General features: G+C 39.5%; 1 protein-coding gene across 2 annotated transcripts in view; it reads right to left on the bottom strand.

The window, feature by feature from the left end:
* Positions 1-19729, bottom strand: part of LOC126183776 (sorting nexin lst-4) — a 101482-nt gene that overhangs the window by 42723 nt on the left and 39030 nt on the right. For both annotated transcript variants that reach the window (XM_049926011.1, XM_049926013.1), the window contains exons 5-8: positions 14612-14748; positions 13955-14080; positions 11307-11421; positions 7643-7877 (exon numbers count right to left, since the gene is read on the bottom strand). In XM_049926011.1, the coding sequence (XP_049781968.1) occupies positions 7643-7877; positions 11307-11421; positions 13955-14080; positions 14612-14748 (613 nt within the window). The remainder of the gene's footprint in view (positions 1-7642; positions 7878-11306; positions 11422-13954; positions 14081-14611; positions 14749-19729) is intronic.

The raw sequence follows: 19729 nt of genomic DNA on the forward strand, positions 1-19729 counted from the left end.
CGATAGACATACAAACATCAGTCTTTCCTTTTCATGCCATGAAGTAAGCCTCCCCGACCTGCAGTTATGGGTGACTTCGCTGTAATCTACCCCTTTTCTTAGACCTCTCCATTCCCCTTCAACCCTTTTGCCTCAACTAGGAGCCACTGGCTCCAAACGCTTGCCTAATTAGAACCTTATTTTATGGATGTGTTCCGTCACCAAACGGTAAGTACATTTTTTATCTATCAAATTATGTTATAATGTTTGTTTTTCGCTACTCATCTGCAAAATGTGATGTTCAGCATACATTTCTCATTAAAGCAACTCAAGAGGCCTCTAAATTATTTAAAACTTGACATTAGCTGCAGAATCCAAAATATCTAAATTTGCCTGCTTGTCTATGTAAATAATATGTCTGCAAACAACCTTCAAGGCAGAGATGTGTCACTCAGAACCATCTTTAGAAGCATATAAACATTTTTGCACATCTAAAGCCTAATAAGTTGGCCATTAGTAAACTGATTTCTTTAAATAATGTCCAAATGTTTTGTGAGGAAAAAAGTATGCACCGGAAAAAGAAGAAAACTCTTTTAGTTGACAACATATATAGTGCTGCTTATTTTCCTCTCACAAAAGAAATGTTTATTTTAGTATCTGAAGTTTCCAGTCAATGTGTTTTGCAGCACAATAATCTATCTGAGGAGGAACTTCAAATGCAAAAAACTGAGTATCAGTACTTTCCAAACCACTGTACACTGTTTGGTTCGCAAGACCCTGGATACAAATTTTATTAGAATCCGTATACATATTTATTCATTTAATTTAAATAAGTTACAGAAAACACTACTCTTTTGACAGAAATAACAATATACAAATTAGAATATTTCCTGAACTGGCAGGAATGGCAGAAGTAGATTCCGCACAAAATCAAAAGCAATGGCCATGACATCTGTTCCAGCCTTGCAGATTTCAGTGATTTTTTTGCATCTTCTGGTAAAACTTCTTGGTGCTTCTTTTGTGGACAATCATCACAGCAACAGCCACTCTCTTTGCTATCTCATTAATGCATGAAGATTTTATTTTGTCACTGAAAGCTTTGCAGGTCAAGCAAACATTAACTTGTAGCCAGCCAAACTTTTAGTCCTAGTTCTCTTTAAACGTTTTATTTAAAACTCATATTTAACTACTCCTTTGAACTCAGGATGATTTTCAATGAAAAGTTCGTGTATTTTTCAGACTGTTAAACCGGACTCCAAATATGTTGCAGGACTGGAAGTGTAGTGCAACTCATGTCTGCCAAATGAGGAGATATGTTCATTAATTTTAGCTACGGTCACTGTTTTAAGAGTATTTCCATAGTTTAAATCCTTTCCTCTGACGTCAAAAGGTGACTGATTACTCTGAAAGTTTGTTTAAATGTTGTACCACTTTCTTTGAGACAGCATACAATCTAACATAGGGCTTACAACAACCTTCAACCCAAGTGAATCGTTTCATGTGTAACATTATACTCATTTCGGTACGCTTATCAGCCACCCCAAACTGCTACCTTGTACAATGTATTTTATGTCTATGGCTGAACACTAGTGGGTCCAGGGTTCAGGGTGGGCCCCAGCGGTCGCTGCAGGACAGCCTGGGACAAAGATGAGCAGTGTAGCCGAATGGCGGAAAATCCCAAAAGAGGGTAGCTCGACAGTTATCACTCGCTCAGCAGAATGTGGAATGACCAGCAATGACAGGCTTTGAGACAAGCTGAAAGATGGTGTCTTACAACTCTGAGTGTCTATAATAATCTACAATCAAATATTAACACAACTCTGAATACATTTACGATCTCACAAAAATGAGGCGCACTCAATGCAACGACCATAATTTCAAAATTTTTAGAAAGCAAAACTCAATATTTCACAGCGAATAAACATTTTCACAACGAACCTCTGAATTAACAACTTTTAAACGCCACATGCAATTTCAACATACAATATCTCGATAATAGTATTGCACTATAGCTATCATCCCTGAAAGCTACATATCTATTTTATTTATTGATTAACAACCTATCTTATATCTTTTTCACTATGCAAATGTTTGTCAGGGCATTATATTCTCCACAATACAGCAAATGATTACAGCATGAATACTTCACATTTTGTCATACTTGTGTAGTTATTTAGTGAACAGTTTACTATTTTGCCAGTAACTTTAATTAATGTTGATTGCAAGTGCTATTAAAAAATTGTGCCAATTTAAAAGCAGTCAGTTGCATGTGTTAGCGGATGCTACAATTTAAGAGAGAGCCAAAAGATGCTACTGTCAAGAAGGCATAAGTAAATGTTTAAATAATATTTAATGAAAATTTGCAGTCATTTAACATGAGCACACACTGACAATAACACTAGCTTATTCATTTATGAAGAATCCTTTATTGGTAATTATTGTGAACAATCCGAGTGTGACTGAATATATAAAATTTCTTTATTTAAATACCGTTTTAATATAATAGTTTAGTCCAGGAAATGGTCAAGAGAGTCAAATTATGTCTGCAGCATGTAAGAAGAATGTATTTTCGATGGGGATGGCCTTCAGCAAATAGAGAAGCAGACAGTAGCAGAACACTGTGAGAGTCATGTGGAGACTCTTTGGGTGAAGAGCTCAAGGGAGCAATTCTGGACACTTTATGTCAAGTTCTGGAAGAAGGCATACCTACCTGTGGTACCATGTGGTTTTTGACGGAGTGGGCAATTGACTTTAAGTGGTGAATGGCTGCTACCATACTTTAACTTCTGAAGGGACTTAATATTTCGAGAGGTCTGTGTGTTCCAGAGTAGGACTAACTTGTTTTGCTTGTATTACAGAACACACTAGAAAGAGTATGAGTTAATATACTTTGTATCACGTGTGTTAATTTTTAAATCATTATGTTTAACTCTGAACTGTTTTGAGCTGGTGAATTCAATGGTGACAGCAGAGGTGAAAGTTTCCCAGTCTGCCTTGTTTAAAGCCCATCTGGGCAGGCACCCGTGGGCCTGATGCCAGGGCAGTGACAGGAAGATGGGGAAGTGGTCACTACCACACAGGTCGTCATGTCCTCTCCAGTGGATAGATGGGAGAAGTTCTGGGCTGCAAACAGATAAATCAATGGCCGAGTAACTACCACGAGCCACACTGAAATGTGTGGTGGCCCCAGTATTTAAGAGGCAGAGGTCGAACTGAGACAGTAAAGTTTCGACATCTCTGCCTCTGCCAGTAAGTATGGTGCCACCCCACAAGGGATTATGGGCATTAAAACCTCCCAAAAATAGGAATGGTTTAGGGAGTTGATCAATCTGTGCAGCCAATGTGTTCAGGGGTACTGCACCATCTGGAGGAAGATATACGTTGCAGACAGTTATTTCCTGAGTCGTCCTTATCCTAACAGCCACAGCTTCCAGAGGGATTTGAAAGGGCACACGTTCACTCCACCTGACACACTATTCTAGTTGCTACGGTTCCTATAATATCCCTTATATCCACAGAGGGCAGGGGTCTGCATTCCCAGGAACCAGGTTTCCTCGAGGGCAATGCAGAAAGCAGGTTAAAGCTTAAGTGCTGCCGTAGCTCAGCCAGGCGGTGGAAAAAACCGCTGCAATTCCACTGGAGGATGACATTATCGTGAGGCTGGGAAGGCATGAAATGGGTAAGGAGGCAGGTTATGCCTCGTTGAGCCACTGGCGAGTGTCCACCGTGGCAATAGTGGATACCTTGGAAGAGGGGTCCCCAAGGGACCCCTTCCACATGAGAGGAGCCAAAGGAGGCTGTTGCTTCTCCGGCAGGGGGGGGAGGGAACCGATGTCCCCTGCGTTTGGGTGGGGGGGGGGGGGAGAAAGATTTGCCCCCTACCACCAAAGGGGTGGATTATTCTGGTGGCCTCAAGGGCCCACTGTTCATGGCACAGAGTGAGGAACCACTAGCACTTGGGACAGCGATGGTGATGTAGCTGCAGCGTATGTCGACGTTAACTGAATGGGATGTAATCTTTTGAATTTAGGTTTAGCCTCTGTGTAAGCCAACCTGTCCAGGGTCTTGTACTCTGTAATTTTCTGCTCCTTTTGGAGTACTGGGCAGTCTGGCCAGAAGGGGGAGTGGTGCTCTCCACAGCTGATGCAAGTGGGAGGTGACGCACATTAAGTATCTAGGTGCAGTGGACATCCACAGTCTTGACATGTGGCGCTGGAAGTGCAGCGGAAAGACATGTGGCCCAACTTCCAGCACTTAAAACACCGCATAGGAGGAGGGACGTATGGTTTAACATCACAGCAGTAAACCATCACCTTGACCTTTACAGGCAATTAATCACTCTCAAAGGCCAAGATGAAGGCACCGTAACAACCCTGTTGTCTTTGGGTCCTCTGTAAACGCACCAGATGAAATGAACACCCCTGCCGTTCTAAATTGGTGCGGAGCTCGTCGTCAAACTGCAAGAGGTGGTCATGATGAAAAATAATCCCCTGGACCATGTTGAGGTTTTTATGAGGAGTGACGGAAACAAGAATTTCACCCAGATTGTCACGTTCAATGAAAAATTGAGGCCTCAGCGGTAGAAAAAAGTCACCATCAGTTCTGCTGCAGACTAAAAACTGAGGCGAATATGGCTCTCTCCGTTATGTAGCTCTACATTCCTCCCATGGTGTAGCGAGGGAGGGAAACTATTTAGGGTCATACCTGTAGGCATTGTATTCTATCTTGCCCTTCTTAGAGACTGCTGGTGCCGTACAGCCACCAGCGAGAGATGACTCAGTCCGCTTCACCGCGGGTCATCCGCCCTGATGCCACCCACTCCGATCAGGGGCTCTCCCCACGGGCGCCACCCAACCCAGAGCAAAGGCCAACTGTCTCGATGGCCATTGCCAGAAGTTCTGATGCCCCAGGAAGACAGGCATCTACTCCTTGGCATACATGGGGAGTTTACAGCTCAGGCATCAGCAGTGCGATCCCTGTGTTGTCAGTGGGCTATGACCAAATGGGTACATGATGGTCCCACCACAACAGACTGGCTACCGTGCTGGATATTAGGTACAGAGAAATCCAATATTGTCATGGGAATGAAAGAGGACAGGAGACAATGGAAGAAGAAGACATACCCCAGAAAGTGTCCTTGCCCAAAGAGTTGAATCGCCTGCGGAGATGCAAAGCCATGACAAGAGATTCAGGAGATCGAATCTAAGGGCACTCGTGTACCATGTAAAGCGTCCTTCCCCATATAGCCAGCACTTCCGTAGAATTTTAAAAGTGGAAAGTCAAACCACAGAATGGGACCTGAACTCATAGGACCAAAAAGTGAGAGACTCCTTTTAGTCGCTTCTTACAACGGGCAGGAATACCTCGGGCCTATTCTAATCCCCAGACCCGCAAGGGAGACAGCTACAAGTTATCTGCAATAAATCAGCTGCAGGGTATGAAATCAGACTTGCAGCTTAGAGTAACTACTCAACAGGCAGTAACCTGGAAGTTCCATCGGACATGGCAGAGTATTTGAAGAATGATGTGTTTTGTTTGGAATTTTCTATGGTTGGTCAATGTGTAGCAACATTGTCACTTTCTATCAATCCTAACAGATGTGTGGGTAATTTTTTGGTGTCCACTGTACAAAGTTTTAATCACACTGTTTCTCTGCAACAGTGAAACCAGCCATGCACTTCTTATGACATTCACAATCTGGTCCAGTTCTTTTAGCCTCCACCAAATAACCCTTGCTTGTGACAAATTCTTCACTTCTTTATCAGGCTAGTTTCTCCATTGCCTTTTGAATGTTTATCTTTGTTCACTGTACCTCACTTCCTTCCAGGCTCAGTCACATCCTCATCTAACTGACATTATTCACAGAACACAAAAGAACGCTTCACTTGCTGAGAAATATCTACTACCTACTGAATACAAACACACCCATGCAACACGCAGCTCCAACTTGCATTGTTATAGAAGCTATCAACAAATCAACCCCTCACTGTCGACTCAATCTCTCACCATTTCTAAGCGTAAGCATCTAAAATGATTATGCACCTTTGAGTGGAGAAAGAACAACATTCCTGGAATATTATCTCTCTCTTTCACTCAATCAAGTTTTCAATCTCACTTACATCATTTAAGTTCTATTGGAATATTCCCCATTCTCCATTCGCTAGATAGCAGATAGAGTTGGCTACAAAACAGCTATCTCAGTTTAATTTCCCTTTCTTTGGAATATTATCCTTTTCCCCTTCGCTCATTCAATTACACTTTTTGCTAACGTTATTGCGTAAGCTGTAACCTAAGAAAGAACTAAAATAATATGAAAAACCAATCTTGAAGCTTAGTCTTTTTTAGTGTGTGTTACCCTTTTAGATGTATCAAACACAAATGTGGCAGTCAAATTTTAAGTAATGGCTTAAATGGCTGGTCTTCTGAGCCCAAAATTTTTCTAAGTGGCTGGCCCTCAAAGAGGTACGTTTTGAATGAGAATCAAATGCTCTGCGATTTAAGAAACTTATCACACTTTCTCACACGTAACAAAATTCATCTTGCATAAAAAGAAATTTACTTTGAAAGTAATCCTTCTCAAACCATCATTCCCAATATTTTCCCCACTACCTGTTAGAAATGTAAAGAGTAACAGTGAGACATCACACTCATCGAAAGCAGTTTGCTGTTACACTGTATTGCATAGGTTTTGTCCTGAAGCCTTTGACACATTTTGCAGTCAACAGTCTGCTTCCGTGTGCACTGTGTTTTGTTGATATCTCGCGCTTTCTTTGCAACTGAAGTTTTATTTTGGTGTTATTCTCTTGTTTGTGTTTTATTGCTGCAGTATTACTCTGCAGTAGTAAAAAATTCCAGGCTTTTTCCTGGATAAAAAAATTCCCATATTTTCCCCAGGACACATATTCCATGTCAAATTCAAACATGCCGCTCATTGGCAATGTTCTTTCTATGGAGATCATTATCTTGGATTAGTGGCATCAGAATGTTCAAAATAATTTTTCTTTGAAATAAATGGTGAGGGTCTCTTAGTCGTGTTCCTCTATGTGCTTGCTGCACTTATTTATAATATACTGTAACATGGAAGCTATTGACATTGCTCTTCTATTAGCTTCAGTCACATATGATACCCAGGGATTTAAATGGTTGAATGAAAGGTTGCCTTATGCACTAGCATAGCCAAATTCAGATAAAATGATCATTTCACAGTGTGATGGTTTTAGCATACTGGAGTCAATTTGTGATGAATAGGAAAATAGATACACAAACAAAGGAGTTACAATATTAGTCAGTTTAAGTTCATGCTGAACAACTTGATTTAGTTTAAAATCCCTCATAATGTAAAGGTGGCACACATGCATTCCTACATGACAAGATAGTTGAAAGCTGGTATGTAAACTGACAAGGCACTTCCAATAGATGGATGTCTACAAATGATGTCAAACACGTCCACAAACATAAAATGATTATTTCCTCACAGTACTCTAATCAGAATCACAGGTCAGAGATGGTGGTCATCTGTACTAAATAATCACACAATTCAAAATTACACAAACTATCTTATGTAACAACTACAATCTGTAGAAAGTACTTCAAATTCTGATAAAGTCTGTATCCTATAACAATACACACATTACATATGGATATATTTTTAGTATGTACTTACAGCCATGGAATGTCAAGATTTCGCTCTGGTGCTTGCAACGCCATAAAGTAATTTGCACCTACTAGTTCATCTTTCTCTGCTTTCCTTTTTCCTGTTTTCCATCTTTTCTCGTCAGTGCAGGTAATAAAATGTTGCCACACTTCACACTGTGAGAGGACTGGATGCCTGCATATACAGTTTACAAAGTTTTGTAACTGGACTCTTCTGTGCTCAATAAACTGTTCTTCATATCTTCCTATGGAAAATTAAAATTTACCAAAATATAGTTCACTAGATAAGGCATTTGAAGTAAGGTTATTAGTTTAGAGCACAACCAATTTCAAATTTTAGTAGAACACACATTTCTTTTTGCTCTACTTGGTTCACAGTACCTAGGGGTAGGGATGGGGGTGGGTATAGAGGGAGAAACCACATACCTTGATGTGGAAAGATGGCTTGCGTGCCTCAGCTGGACAGACAGCTAGCTGAAACTTAAGTGCAAACATACTGGAAGGAAATCTGTGGAGAGGCCACATTAAATATGGTCAATGAAGAAGGGTAACAGGCTCTTCAGTAGAAAAGGTCTGTATGTATATTTGATCTGGCCTCTTAATATTATTTAACATGGCGCTGTCCTGTTGATTGTGCAGCACAGCTGCAAGCAAAAAGAAACAACTATTGTTATGGTTTATGATGACATGTAGCTGAACTGTGTGGTTTAATGATGGCACCCTCCTGGGTAAAATCTTTCATTAGGATCTACAGGAACTACTCAGGAGGATGACATGACAAGAAAAAAACTAATTTTCAGATGTATGGCTCAGAGCATTAGAAGTCAGAATCCTTAACCATGAAGGGAGGTTACAGAACTTGGAAAGAAATTGACTGAAGTTTGATGCAGTGGGGATTAGTGAACTGCATACACAGAAAGAATAGAAGATAAAATCAAGTGGATACATTGTTAGCAACACAAAATAAAAGAGTAATGCAGATGTAGGTCTAATAACGAATAAGAAAACATGAATGCAAGCAAACTACTATGAACAGGGCAGTGAATGGATTATGATAATCAAAAAGTCACAAAGCTGCAACCCACCACAGTAGAAATAGTATATATGCCTACTAGGTCTGCAGAATAGGAAATAATGGAAAAGTTTATGATGTGGAAGAGATGGTAGATATGTATGATGAGCTAAATGAAATTATTCAGTACATCAAATGAGACAAAAATAAATTATGAGGAGGAACTGGAATTAGATAGTGGGAAATGGAAAAAAAATGAAAAATTGTAAGAAGCTATGAACTGCTGGAAAGAAATGAAAGAGGAAACCATATGGTAAAAATTTGCACGGAATATGATTTACCTGATTAACACTGCAAACACTTTAAGAACCAAAAAAAAGACAGTATTATTCATGGAAGAGAGATGGAAACAAAAAGGTTTCTACTAAATTATATAAGGAAGATTTAAAAACCAGTTTTTAAATTGAAAAACATATCCATGAGTTTCTGTAGATTGGCTCTAATTTACTCGATTATGAAATGCAAACTAACACTGAAGGAACTGCAAAAAAGTAGAAGTTTAAAATGAGACCTGGGTAAGTTGAAAGAACTAGAAATTAATGAGTGTGTTCATCAACAGCAAACAAGGTAATACATTAGGAGGGAGGGGAGGGGGTAGCTTTTGAAGATTAAATAGTGAAGGCGCCAGAGGAAAATCAGTAAGAAAGTCCAGTAACAGCTTTTGGATAGTATAAGAAATATTAGATCTGATTGATGAAAGAAGAAATGTAAAAACGGCAACAAATGAAGTAAGCAAAAATGTGACAAAAATGCCTAAAACATGAGGTTGACAGGAAGTGCAAACATAACAGGAATGGCTTGAGGTGATATGCAAATCTGTAGAAACCTGCCTGACTATAGGAAAGGTAAAGTCAGTGACAGAATTCATGAGATCCCTCGCCTTACAGTGGAGTGGCAGGGAGGGAGTTGGGGGGAAGTGTCTAGCGCAGCTCGTGGGAGAGTGGAGAGTGGAGAGCCATATGTGGGCTAGCTAGGAGTGCAGGCAGATGGGGCAGGTGGCACATGATTTCATACAGAAGGGTGTGAAGTAACAGCGCCCAACTAGAGGCAGAGGCAGATTGATTTGACTACTCAGATACTCTGCAATTTGAATACTGTCACCCTAGCTAAGCAAAAATATTTTCCTGCTTTCCTTAACATTCTTTGTAATATCAGTAGTCATATTTGCCAACATATGACTTACGATCACTGATACCTTCCTCTACATTACCCAATTCAATGAAGTGAGGTCTGTTTCTTGCTAGGTGATCTAAGATGTTACCATCACAAGCTGGTTCTCTAGTTATCTGCTCTCAGTAGTTTTCAGATAAGACATTCAGAATGTCACAAATCGTTGTCTCTGGCATCAGTCTTTATCGCATGACTCTCCCAATTTACTCCTGGTAAGTTGAAGTCACCCCTATTACAACAGCATGATCAGCAAAGTAATTAATTACATTCTGAAAGTTTTCCCTGAAGTGCTCTAATACTACAGCTCCTGACCCAGACATGCATCTGATTATCATTTTCGACTGACCTTTGATGCTTAATTTCACCCAGATTAATTCACGTTCAGAATCCATTTTAATCTCAGTAGATATTATCAAATTCTTTACCAGAATAAATTCACTGCCACCATTGGTGACTAACCTTCCTTGCAACAAATATTCCAATGAGAACTTAGGATTTCATTGCTATTCACTTTCAGTTTCAACGAACTTCCTGTTCTTAATACTATCTGGTTATTATAACCTTCAATAAAAGATACTACATCTGGGACCTTTCCCCGATTGCTCCTCCAGTTTACTTATATCATATTAATCATTTCTATATTTGATCTGAGAAGACAAGCATCGTTTGAGAACACTATGGCTGATATACCTTCAATTTTGGCAGAGTGTTTATCTGATCCCAAAGAGGGGTTCTTTTAACATGCAGCACTTACAATCTTAAGGACTCTAAATGGTACTTGTGGTGACTGAATGACTTACAGTTTTTACAGAATCAAGAAGATGGTAGAATGCCATAATTGAATTATAGCTAAAATGTAGGAAAGATAGATTACTACTTACTATAAAGATGACACATTAAGTTGCAGACAGACACAATTAAAAGAACTTCCACATAAACTTTCAGCCACACCCTTCCCCAGAAAAAGAGAAACACACATCATTTGTTCACACAAGCAAGCACACCTCACAAACAAGACCATCCACTCTGGCAGCTCAGGCCAGAATGCCGTAATTCTGGCCTGAGCTGCCAGAGTTGGCAGTCAAGTGTGTGTGATGTGTGTTTGCTTGTGTGAATGAATGGTGTGTTTTTTCTCCCTTTCTAACTAATGCTGTGGCCAAAAGCTTATGTGTAAGTGTCTTAACTGTGTCTGTCTGCAACTTAACATGCCACCTTTACAGTAAGTAGCAGGCTATAGTTTCCTACATTGTTGATATTCGTACCGTGAGTTACCATTGTTTATATTATAACTATTAATTTTTACATGAAATGAGATTATTTGCTTGGAAAATACAAATGAGGTAAAGATAAATTACAGAAAATTAAGATTTAGCAACATTTTCCAATTCCAGAACATATGTATCATAACTTAAGAATTATTCACTTACAGTACCTGAAATCTGTTTATCTGGCAGAGGTGGAATTGGTATCAAACTGAATTTTTCCTCCAATCGCTCGTGCAACCAATCGAAGTGTTTGTACCGTCTAGAAACCTGGATGTTGTTGAACTGGACAGTGGAGAAAGTAACACTCAATAGTGAGCAGCAAGATAAGGCATACAAATTTTAGAGTTATATTATATTATGTTAGATTTTTCAATATAAATGAACTGCTTCAATTAAGCAGGCAGCAAAGTCGTCATCAATTGCTCTTATTTCCTCAAGGAGAGTCCACAGTGGATTAGCGTTGCTATGTATTTCTTGAGATTCTTACACTCTGTTCAAAGTTGAAATACAGAAAAATTCAAGGCACACGTGCCAGATATAGTTGGTAATTTCCACCGTTGCACTGCACTAATATCTGTCACCTGTGAAGCATGTTCTCTGAATTTCACAAGAGGTCAAATTAAGAGTTATCCGGGGTCTCCAGAAATAAATTGGTACTTATGTCCAATTTAAAGTCAGTTACTTAAATGTCTTGACATTGGCTGAAAGGTCAACTTGATTCCATGAAAAAATATTAAATAAAAATGTAATGAATTATAATATCGAGATTACTGCTGCAAAAAGTCTCTAGACACACCATAGGAAGTGCTCTTTGTTCCTTAGCATTCATGTGTGTATTACTGCGTGCACAATGTGTAAGCATTATAATCTTTCTTGAAACAAGAAGTTCATGAAGAGCGTACAAACTGAGCAATAGTGTTGCGTCCTACACATTCTTGTGTTTCATCAGACTACATTAGAGCTGTATGTATCCAAGTTACCTGCTGATGATGTTACCACAAAGTGGAAACATCATGAAAACGCTATTGGCAATGGTATCTCTGGTAGTCCTAAGAAATTAACTGCTATGTAATCCCAAAACTCTACTACACCCCACTATTATAACCAAATGTCAGTTATGTTTATTAGCTATTGCAGAGGACACCTGTTGCAGCTCAGGTGGAGAAATCACTGGAAAACCCAAAAGCTGATAATTACCTTTGGTACCCATGCAGCTGCCCAGACATCGTAAAACTGGAGCAGTATAGGCAATACATCATTGATCTGTGCTATGGGAGGTGTCACAATACATGTAGAACAGACAGACCTCTGACAAACCATATTTAGAGAACTGTGTTGGAGCAAGAGTGACATTTGGTGACAGTGTGGTCATTTTCCTTCCTTGGGGTGTGGACCCTAGACAACAGCATGCACACCACACTGATTCAACAAACTGAAATCAAATTTTGTACCAACGCCATAATGATATCTACAAGTCCAATCTAAACTCCACAGGAAACCACTGGGGCAAACTGGAGTATCAGTTGTATTCCAGGTGCCACGTCACCCAAATGTTCAGCCAGACTATTTTGTATGGTTCATAAAGAACAGAAACAATTCCACCTACGCGTCATTTCGATACCGCACAGGCTGCCATTGTGACATGTCAACATAAACCAAAAAATTTATATTAAACTTTTCAACGTATTGTGAATTTACACTAATCTGTGCCACACACTAAAATCATCTGAGTTAACAGATGAAAAGTAAACCAGAAATGGGAATTTGTTACTGCAACTTCGTATTATTGCAGCCAAATTTTTTTTTGTTTCCTGTGATATTGCTTAACCCAATAGCTAAGGAACAATTACACATGGTGCATATGCATGTATGTGGGTGAGTGCACACATATATCGTCCTAAGGAACACTAAATCATAGTTCTTCACTAAATCTTAGTACTTCATTGTTCCACATAGTATGTGACAATGACACTAAAATAGCAAAACATTATCCGATTAGCTCAAAGAAAAGTTGAACACTTTCCATGAAATGACTAACCAACTATTTCGACAATTATCACTCAAATGTGCAACTATGAACCAAATGAAACAATTAATGGTCAAAGTCACAAGTCAATCCCCATGTAAATTGCATCATGTCAGGTGCTCTTATATTTGTGATTGAATCTTCTCCTACAACTCACATCCACTTCTGCCAGTCACACACAACACTTAACATGTATCAAATATTTAATGTCACAGGAATTGGAGAAGTAGCTGCATTCTTTTGTAACATGCACAAACAGCAGCCACACTGTACAGAAGACGTATGAGAAAAATAATAAGGGTTAAGGTAAGTAAGAGGTAACAGTAAAACTCTGATGCCTATTTCCCACTTAACACTAGCTTCCCACATGAGTACACATGGACTGGAAAACAGCTAGTAATTCATAATGGGTTAAAAGTCACTTCACTCCAGGGAGATGGATGACTTTATGAAGATTTGGATTGGATTGTTTGGAGGGGGGGGGGGGGGGGGAGGGGGGAAGAGACCAAACAGCAAGGTCATCGGTCTCATTGCATTAGGGAAGGACGGGGAAGGAAGTCGGCCGTGCCCTTTCAAATTATTAACCCCTGATCCACTGCACTCAGTACATACCAAAACAAAATGTTTTACAAAATGTTCTGGAATACCGATTTTTCACATAAATGTGTGACTGTATTGGATACGACAACTACAAATCTCAAGGAGCACACTGACATGAAGACAACTACAAAATGTGAATCCAATTAAATGCCACTGACAAAACTGTCATCTGAATGAGAATATACTTACAGAAGGTGTTAGCTGGTAAGCAATAAAACTTTTCAAGCCCTTGAGTTTTGATTCCTTTTTAGGTGATGCTACTTGGCAATTGTACCTCTCCTTAATAGGGTTCCACATTACTCCATCTTCTGTTTCCTACAGCAATGTAAGAACAATAAAATTACAATATCTCCATTAAATGTACAACACATTTTTATAATACATATAATCCTAAGATATCCAAAATGTTTAACAACTAATTTATTAAATTCAAATAAAATGACAAATTTATTTACATTGTTACATATATCAGCTCTGAACCAGTAACAATGATAAATTAAGTTCAGTGTTGTTTATAGATAGCAATAGGGAATTAGACTAAATGGCATTACACTTTATGCCAGTACTATACTTCACCAAGACTCAAAATTCATGTACTACATTTCAGGACCATTGATCATAAGCAGTTACTCTACTTTTATAGTTGGTTGGTTTAAAAGAGGGGGGGGGGGACCAAACTGCTAGGTCATCAGTCCCTACTTTTATAGAAACTAATTCTACAGGTCTGGGCTTTGCATTTATTTGACTTGTTGATGGTAACTAGAGAATTATTTCACTTCAGTGAGTTCATGCGTTATAAAGAAAAATCTGAGCACAGCTTTATCTGGATAAAATTCAGTTACTTACATATATGAAGACCCTGTCGGTGTCTGGCACCGACACCTTTACTGTGCCAAGAATGTAGCTCTCTCCACCGGATTTAACAAAGGTAGTAAATCTGTTGAAATTTTTTCTTCCCACAGTGCCCTTATTATCCATTTTACCTACAAAAAATTAAAGTTTTGCTATCAATAGAAAACAATTTAAAAGACAATGGTAATTTATGTTAAATATTTTCAAAGACCACTTAAGAGAATGGTATTAATTGCAACAAAACTTTGAACATTCAAAATTACTTTCTAAAAATGAGTCAGTACAGAACTGTGATGTTAAAATGACATACGAATGATGATATGAAGCAGATTGGGGATAGGAGACAGTTTAAATCAAATGAAAATGTTAAAATGAACAGAGTATGCATTTTTTTAAAAGAGCTGATTTTACAGAGATTTTTTAAAAGTATTGAACAACCAAATTATGAGAGAAGGGAGGGAGAGTAATGATAGACCAATTGTCAGACAACAGGCTAGAGCAGGGTGAAGTGTGCGCTCTACATCATGTTCAGAAGACATTTTAAACAACAGTCTACAGACATCTCAATTACACAGGCAGTTTTCGGTGGAGCCATACAGTCCATGTTTTACACAAAAATTACAGGCAGACGGAGAGAAGAAACCTTTACCTCATGGTACACACATTAATTTAATTCATTTTAAACCTATTTCTCAAACCCTTTGTAGACAGCTTTCCCCCAGATACAAACCAAAATAAAATCATACGTAAGACGCTGAAAAACTGGATAACACCAGCAATTAGAATATCATGGAAATACAATTGGAATAAAATGCAAACCTTACCTCGAAGAGAGGGATTATAAAAAGAGATACTGTAAAATTTTAAACTGTGTAATCAAGATGACCAAAATATGTGTTATACACAGCAAATTAACAGATCAAATAACAAAACAAACACTGCAAGTAAATTTATAAAATCTTAACAGACAAACAATGAGAACAATCAAGCCTAACAGTTCATGGAAATGGGACAAACAAGAATAATCTCAAAAGGGCAGCCTCAGAATTCAATTAGTTCTTTTTCACTGTAGCTGAAAATATAAGAGCAGGAAACAATGCCTTCCTCAGAAGACACAAGACTAGTGAGTCTTACCTAGCACACACTATCAATGCCACTGCACTTCAAATCCACAACAACAATGAAAACTATAAAAATCATGAGATCCCTAAAAAGCACCAGTTCTTATGGATACAACTAAATTCCAAACAAGGTATCAAAATTATATAGTGACAATCAGCAACATACTGTGCTATCTGTGTAACCAATCTATGAAAGATGGTGTATCTCCTTCTAGATTAAAACATGCTGCAGTGATGCCAATACACAAAGGTGCCGAGAGACATGTCATATCTATCAGCCTATATCTCTGCTGACATTTCTTTCAAATATACTTGAAGGGGTGGTGTACAACAGGCTGTATGAACACCTAACACAAAATGGCATACTGACAGCCTCCCAGTTTGGCTTTCATAATGGGCTCTCCCTAGATAGCAATATTAAGTCTCAAAAGAAATTCTAGATGAAATGAAATGTGAGGATTTTCTGTGACCTTACTGAAGCTTTTGATTTTGAAACATAATACATCAGTATAAAACTTTTCACATTCTGACAGCAAAGAAACCACCTTTCTTCTACAACAAGAATCAAAGAGTCGCCCTAACAGGTGCAGGTGGGAACAACAAAATTGAGTTGGGACCTATTAACTATTATGTTCCCCAGGGCTCAATTCTTGGACCACTGGTCTTCTTGGTGTACATTAATGACCCACCAGCATCTGTAAACAACAAGGCAAATACAATAATGTTTGATGGTGATGCAACTGCCTTTATCATGGGCATGACATTCTCAATGCAAAAAATCTATCACTTAACATTACAAAAACAAATTAATGCAGTTTCAGATAGCAAGCTCTTGAAACAGATATCAACAGCAGAAAATTAATGGAACTCTACAGACAAAATTTGTAAGCATACAAATGGACAATTAATCAAGATGGAATGAACATATGAATCACCTGCTCAATAAACTGAACTTAGAATGCTTTCCACTAATAGCTATTTTGACCTATGTTGATAGGGAAATAATAAAATCAAATTTCACACATTTCCATTCTGAGCTCTTGTGGTATAATATTTTGGAGAACTGCAGAAAAGTCAAACTTTTTAAACTACAGAAAACAAATTGTGAAGATCTGTGGGGTTATTAATCAGATATCCTGTAGGCTTCTACTGAAGATCCTTGGGATATTGACAGTTACCATGCAATATGTCTACTCACTGATGATACTTGTTTACGAGAAACATTCGCAAACTTGACATTCACAATTAGCATACGGCAAAAGCAAAGCCTTCACAATGTCTCAATAACTTTCAATATATTGCAGAAAGAAGTTATTCGGTATGGAAATAGGTTTACAATGAACATAAGAAAAGGATACTGACAACCCGCATATATTCAAGAGGAAACAAATAATTCCTCATAAAACAGAGGGATGTAAAAGATGTATCATAAATGATGGTGTCAATGTACATCATAATTCTGTGTACATTATTATTGTGTGCCTTGCATGTATCTAGACTACAATATTGTTTTTTTCTCCATGCAAAATCTTGTTCTTGGACTTGTCCAGCATTATTTGCATAAAATTTAACAGCATCAGTTAAAAACAATATTTCCCTCTCCCCCCTCCCCTGATGCACAGTCTGGTAAGCAAAACCTCCTTCCACCGGCGAGGCGGACATGAAGTTCGCCAAGCTTTTGTGGTCAGTTTGAGCGACTGCAGATTGTTGTCAGGCACCTGCAACCATTCAGTCACCCACTGACGCATGATGCATCTGTCAGAAAATGAGATAACGGCGTGCAATGGGATGGGACATTGATGGACAGCACCACCCCAACATGCTTCCTTGGCAGCTTTATCAGCTATGTCGTTACCCTGTATCCCAACGTGGCCAGGTACCCAGAAAAGGTCACCTCCTTGCCACAACATTGGAGCCGCTGTAAGCAGTCATGGATGAACTGAATCAGCGGGTCTACCGGATACATTTGGTGAAGCACTTGCAGTGCACTAAGAAAGTCTGAACAGACAAGAGAACTTGTATGGTGATGTCTGTGAACCCTCTCCAGTGCCATTAGAATGCCATATAACTCCGCATCATAATTTATAAATTGTTCTGGAAGACACACTTTAAAAACCCTATCAGGGAAAACCACAGAACAACCGAGAGCATTCCCCTGCTGGGATCCATCTGTATAAATAACAATAAAACTATGGTACATACTTAAAATAGACGAAAACAAAGTTGTAAAAACCATATCTGGGGTACAATTTTTCGGGTACTGCGTCAAGCTTAAAATAACTTTGGGCCTCCGAAGACACCAAGGCGGCAGTGCGTTCCACCCCTGGGTGTGTATTTTCATGCCCAAGAGATTCAGATCCTTGAGTCAGGCCGTAGCACGTATACCAAATGGCTTGGTCGCTTGGGGCCAATTCCTGAACAATCGTTCGAAGGCGGGTTGGATAACTGAACTAAATGCCAATGACTGGGGTGATGCTGAGATTTTCAGCACCTGTCGAGCCAGAAGGCTATGTCGCTGAATCCAGAGTGGTGGTTCACCAGCCTCTGCACACAGACTCTGAACTGGGCTGGTCAGAAAGGCTCCAGTCGATATCCAAATGCCTGCATGGTGGACAGCATCTAACATCCGGAGGTAGAAAGGACAGGTCGATCCACAGACTACGCTGCCATAGCCTAAGCGTGATCGAACAAATGCCATATAAAACTGTAGGAGGCGGGAGTGTCAGCTCCCCATGTTTTTCCCCCAAGGCATTTTGAAATGTTCAACAACCAGAAGCCCTTTGTTTACAGGTCTTTCAGGTGTGGGAGCCATGTTAATTTCGAGTCAAATAATAAACCCAAAAAGCGCAATGTGTCTTGAAAAAGTAAAACACAGTCCCCCATTGTAAGCTCTGGTTGGTTAAAACTCCGACGGGCACGATTAAAATTGACACACACAGTCTTCTCAGGTGAGAACCGAAAACTAGTTGCCTGGGCCCAGGTTTCCAGCCTCCTAATGGTTAGTTGTAGCTGCCTCGTCATCGTCTTAGGATCAGAGGAAGAGTAGAAGATTGCAAAGTCATCCACAAACAAAGAGCATTTGACAGGGCTCCTGACTGCACAGGAAATGCCATTGATAGCTATGGCAAACAATGAGGACACTGCCCTGGGGCACACCATTCTCCTGAACATAGCAATCAGATATGGTATCACCGATGCGATAACAAAAACGCCTGTCCTCGAGAAAGGATTGGATCAGAAGCGGCAGGCATCCACATAGTTCCCATTCATGAAGTTAGCGAAGGATGTTGTACCTCCAAGTAGTGTCATATGCTTTTTCGAGGTCAAAAAACACACAAACTAAATGGTTTCGGCATAAGGGGTACTCCTGTATCACTGTCTCCAGCAGAATTAAGTTGTCAAAAGTGGAACGGTAGTGCCTGAAACAACACTGGGAGCGGCTCGGGTAACCTCGGGATTCAAGCAGCCAGACAAGGCAGCAGTTGACCATGCGTTCAAGAGTCTTACCCATACAACTTGTAAGGGCGGCACTCCGATAACTTAAGGGCGCTACGGTCCTTACCTGGTTTCCAGAATGGAATTAAGATTGCCTCCTTCAAAGTCCATCAAACCAAATCTGATTGAAACAAGAGAGAAGCTGACCTATCACTTCAGGGCACAGATGACAAAGCATGGTATAATGGATCTCGTCAGGTCTTGGAGCAGTATCTCTGGCTGCAGATAAAGCTGATTCCAGTTCCCACATGGAGAATGGAAGGTTGTAGACTACTTCATTACATGTGAAAAAATTTAGCTTCCTCACCTCTGCAGTCTGAGGGAATAGCTGAACAACAGGAGCTTGTCTGGACAACTTGGTAACAGTAAAGAAGCGTTCAGCTAAAACCATCTCTTCTGGTGTGTCCACCAAGACACCATTATTTGACAAGGCCGTAAGGGGATGTGGACTACCCTTGCCTGAAATCCATCTTATTGATTCCCAAACGCATGCAGC

Source organism: Schistocerca cancellata, chromosome 4 (assembly GCF_023864275.1).
Source record: "Schistocerca cancellata isolate TAMUIC-IGC-003103 chromosome 4, iqSchCanc2.1, whole genome shotgun sequence".
NCBI classification, from domain to species: domain Eukaryota; kingdom Metazoa; phylum Arthropoda; class Insecta; order Orthoptera; family Acrididae; genus Schistocerca; species Schistocerca cancellata.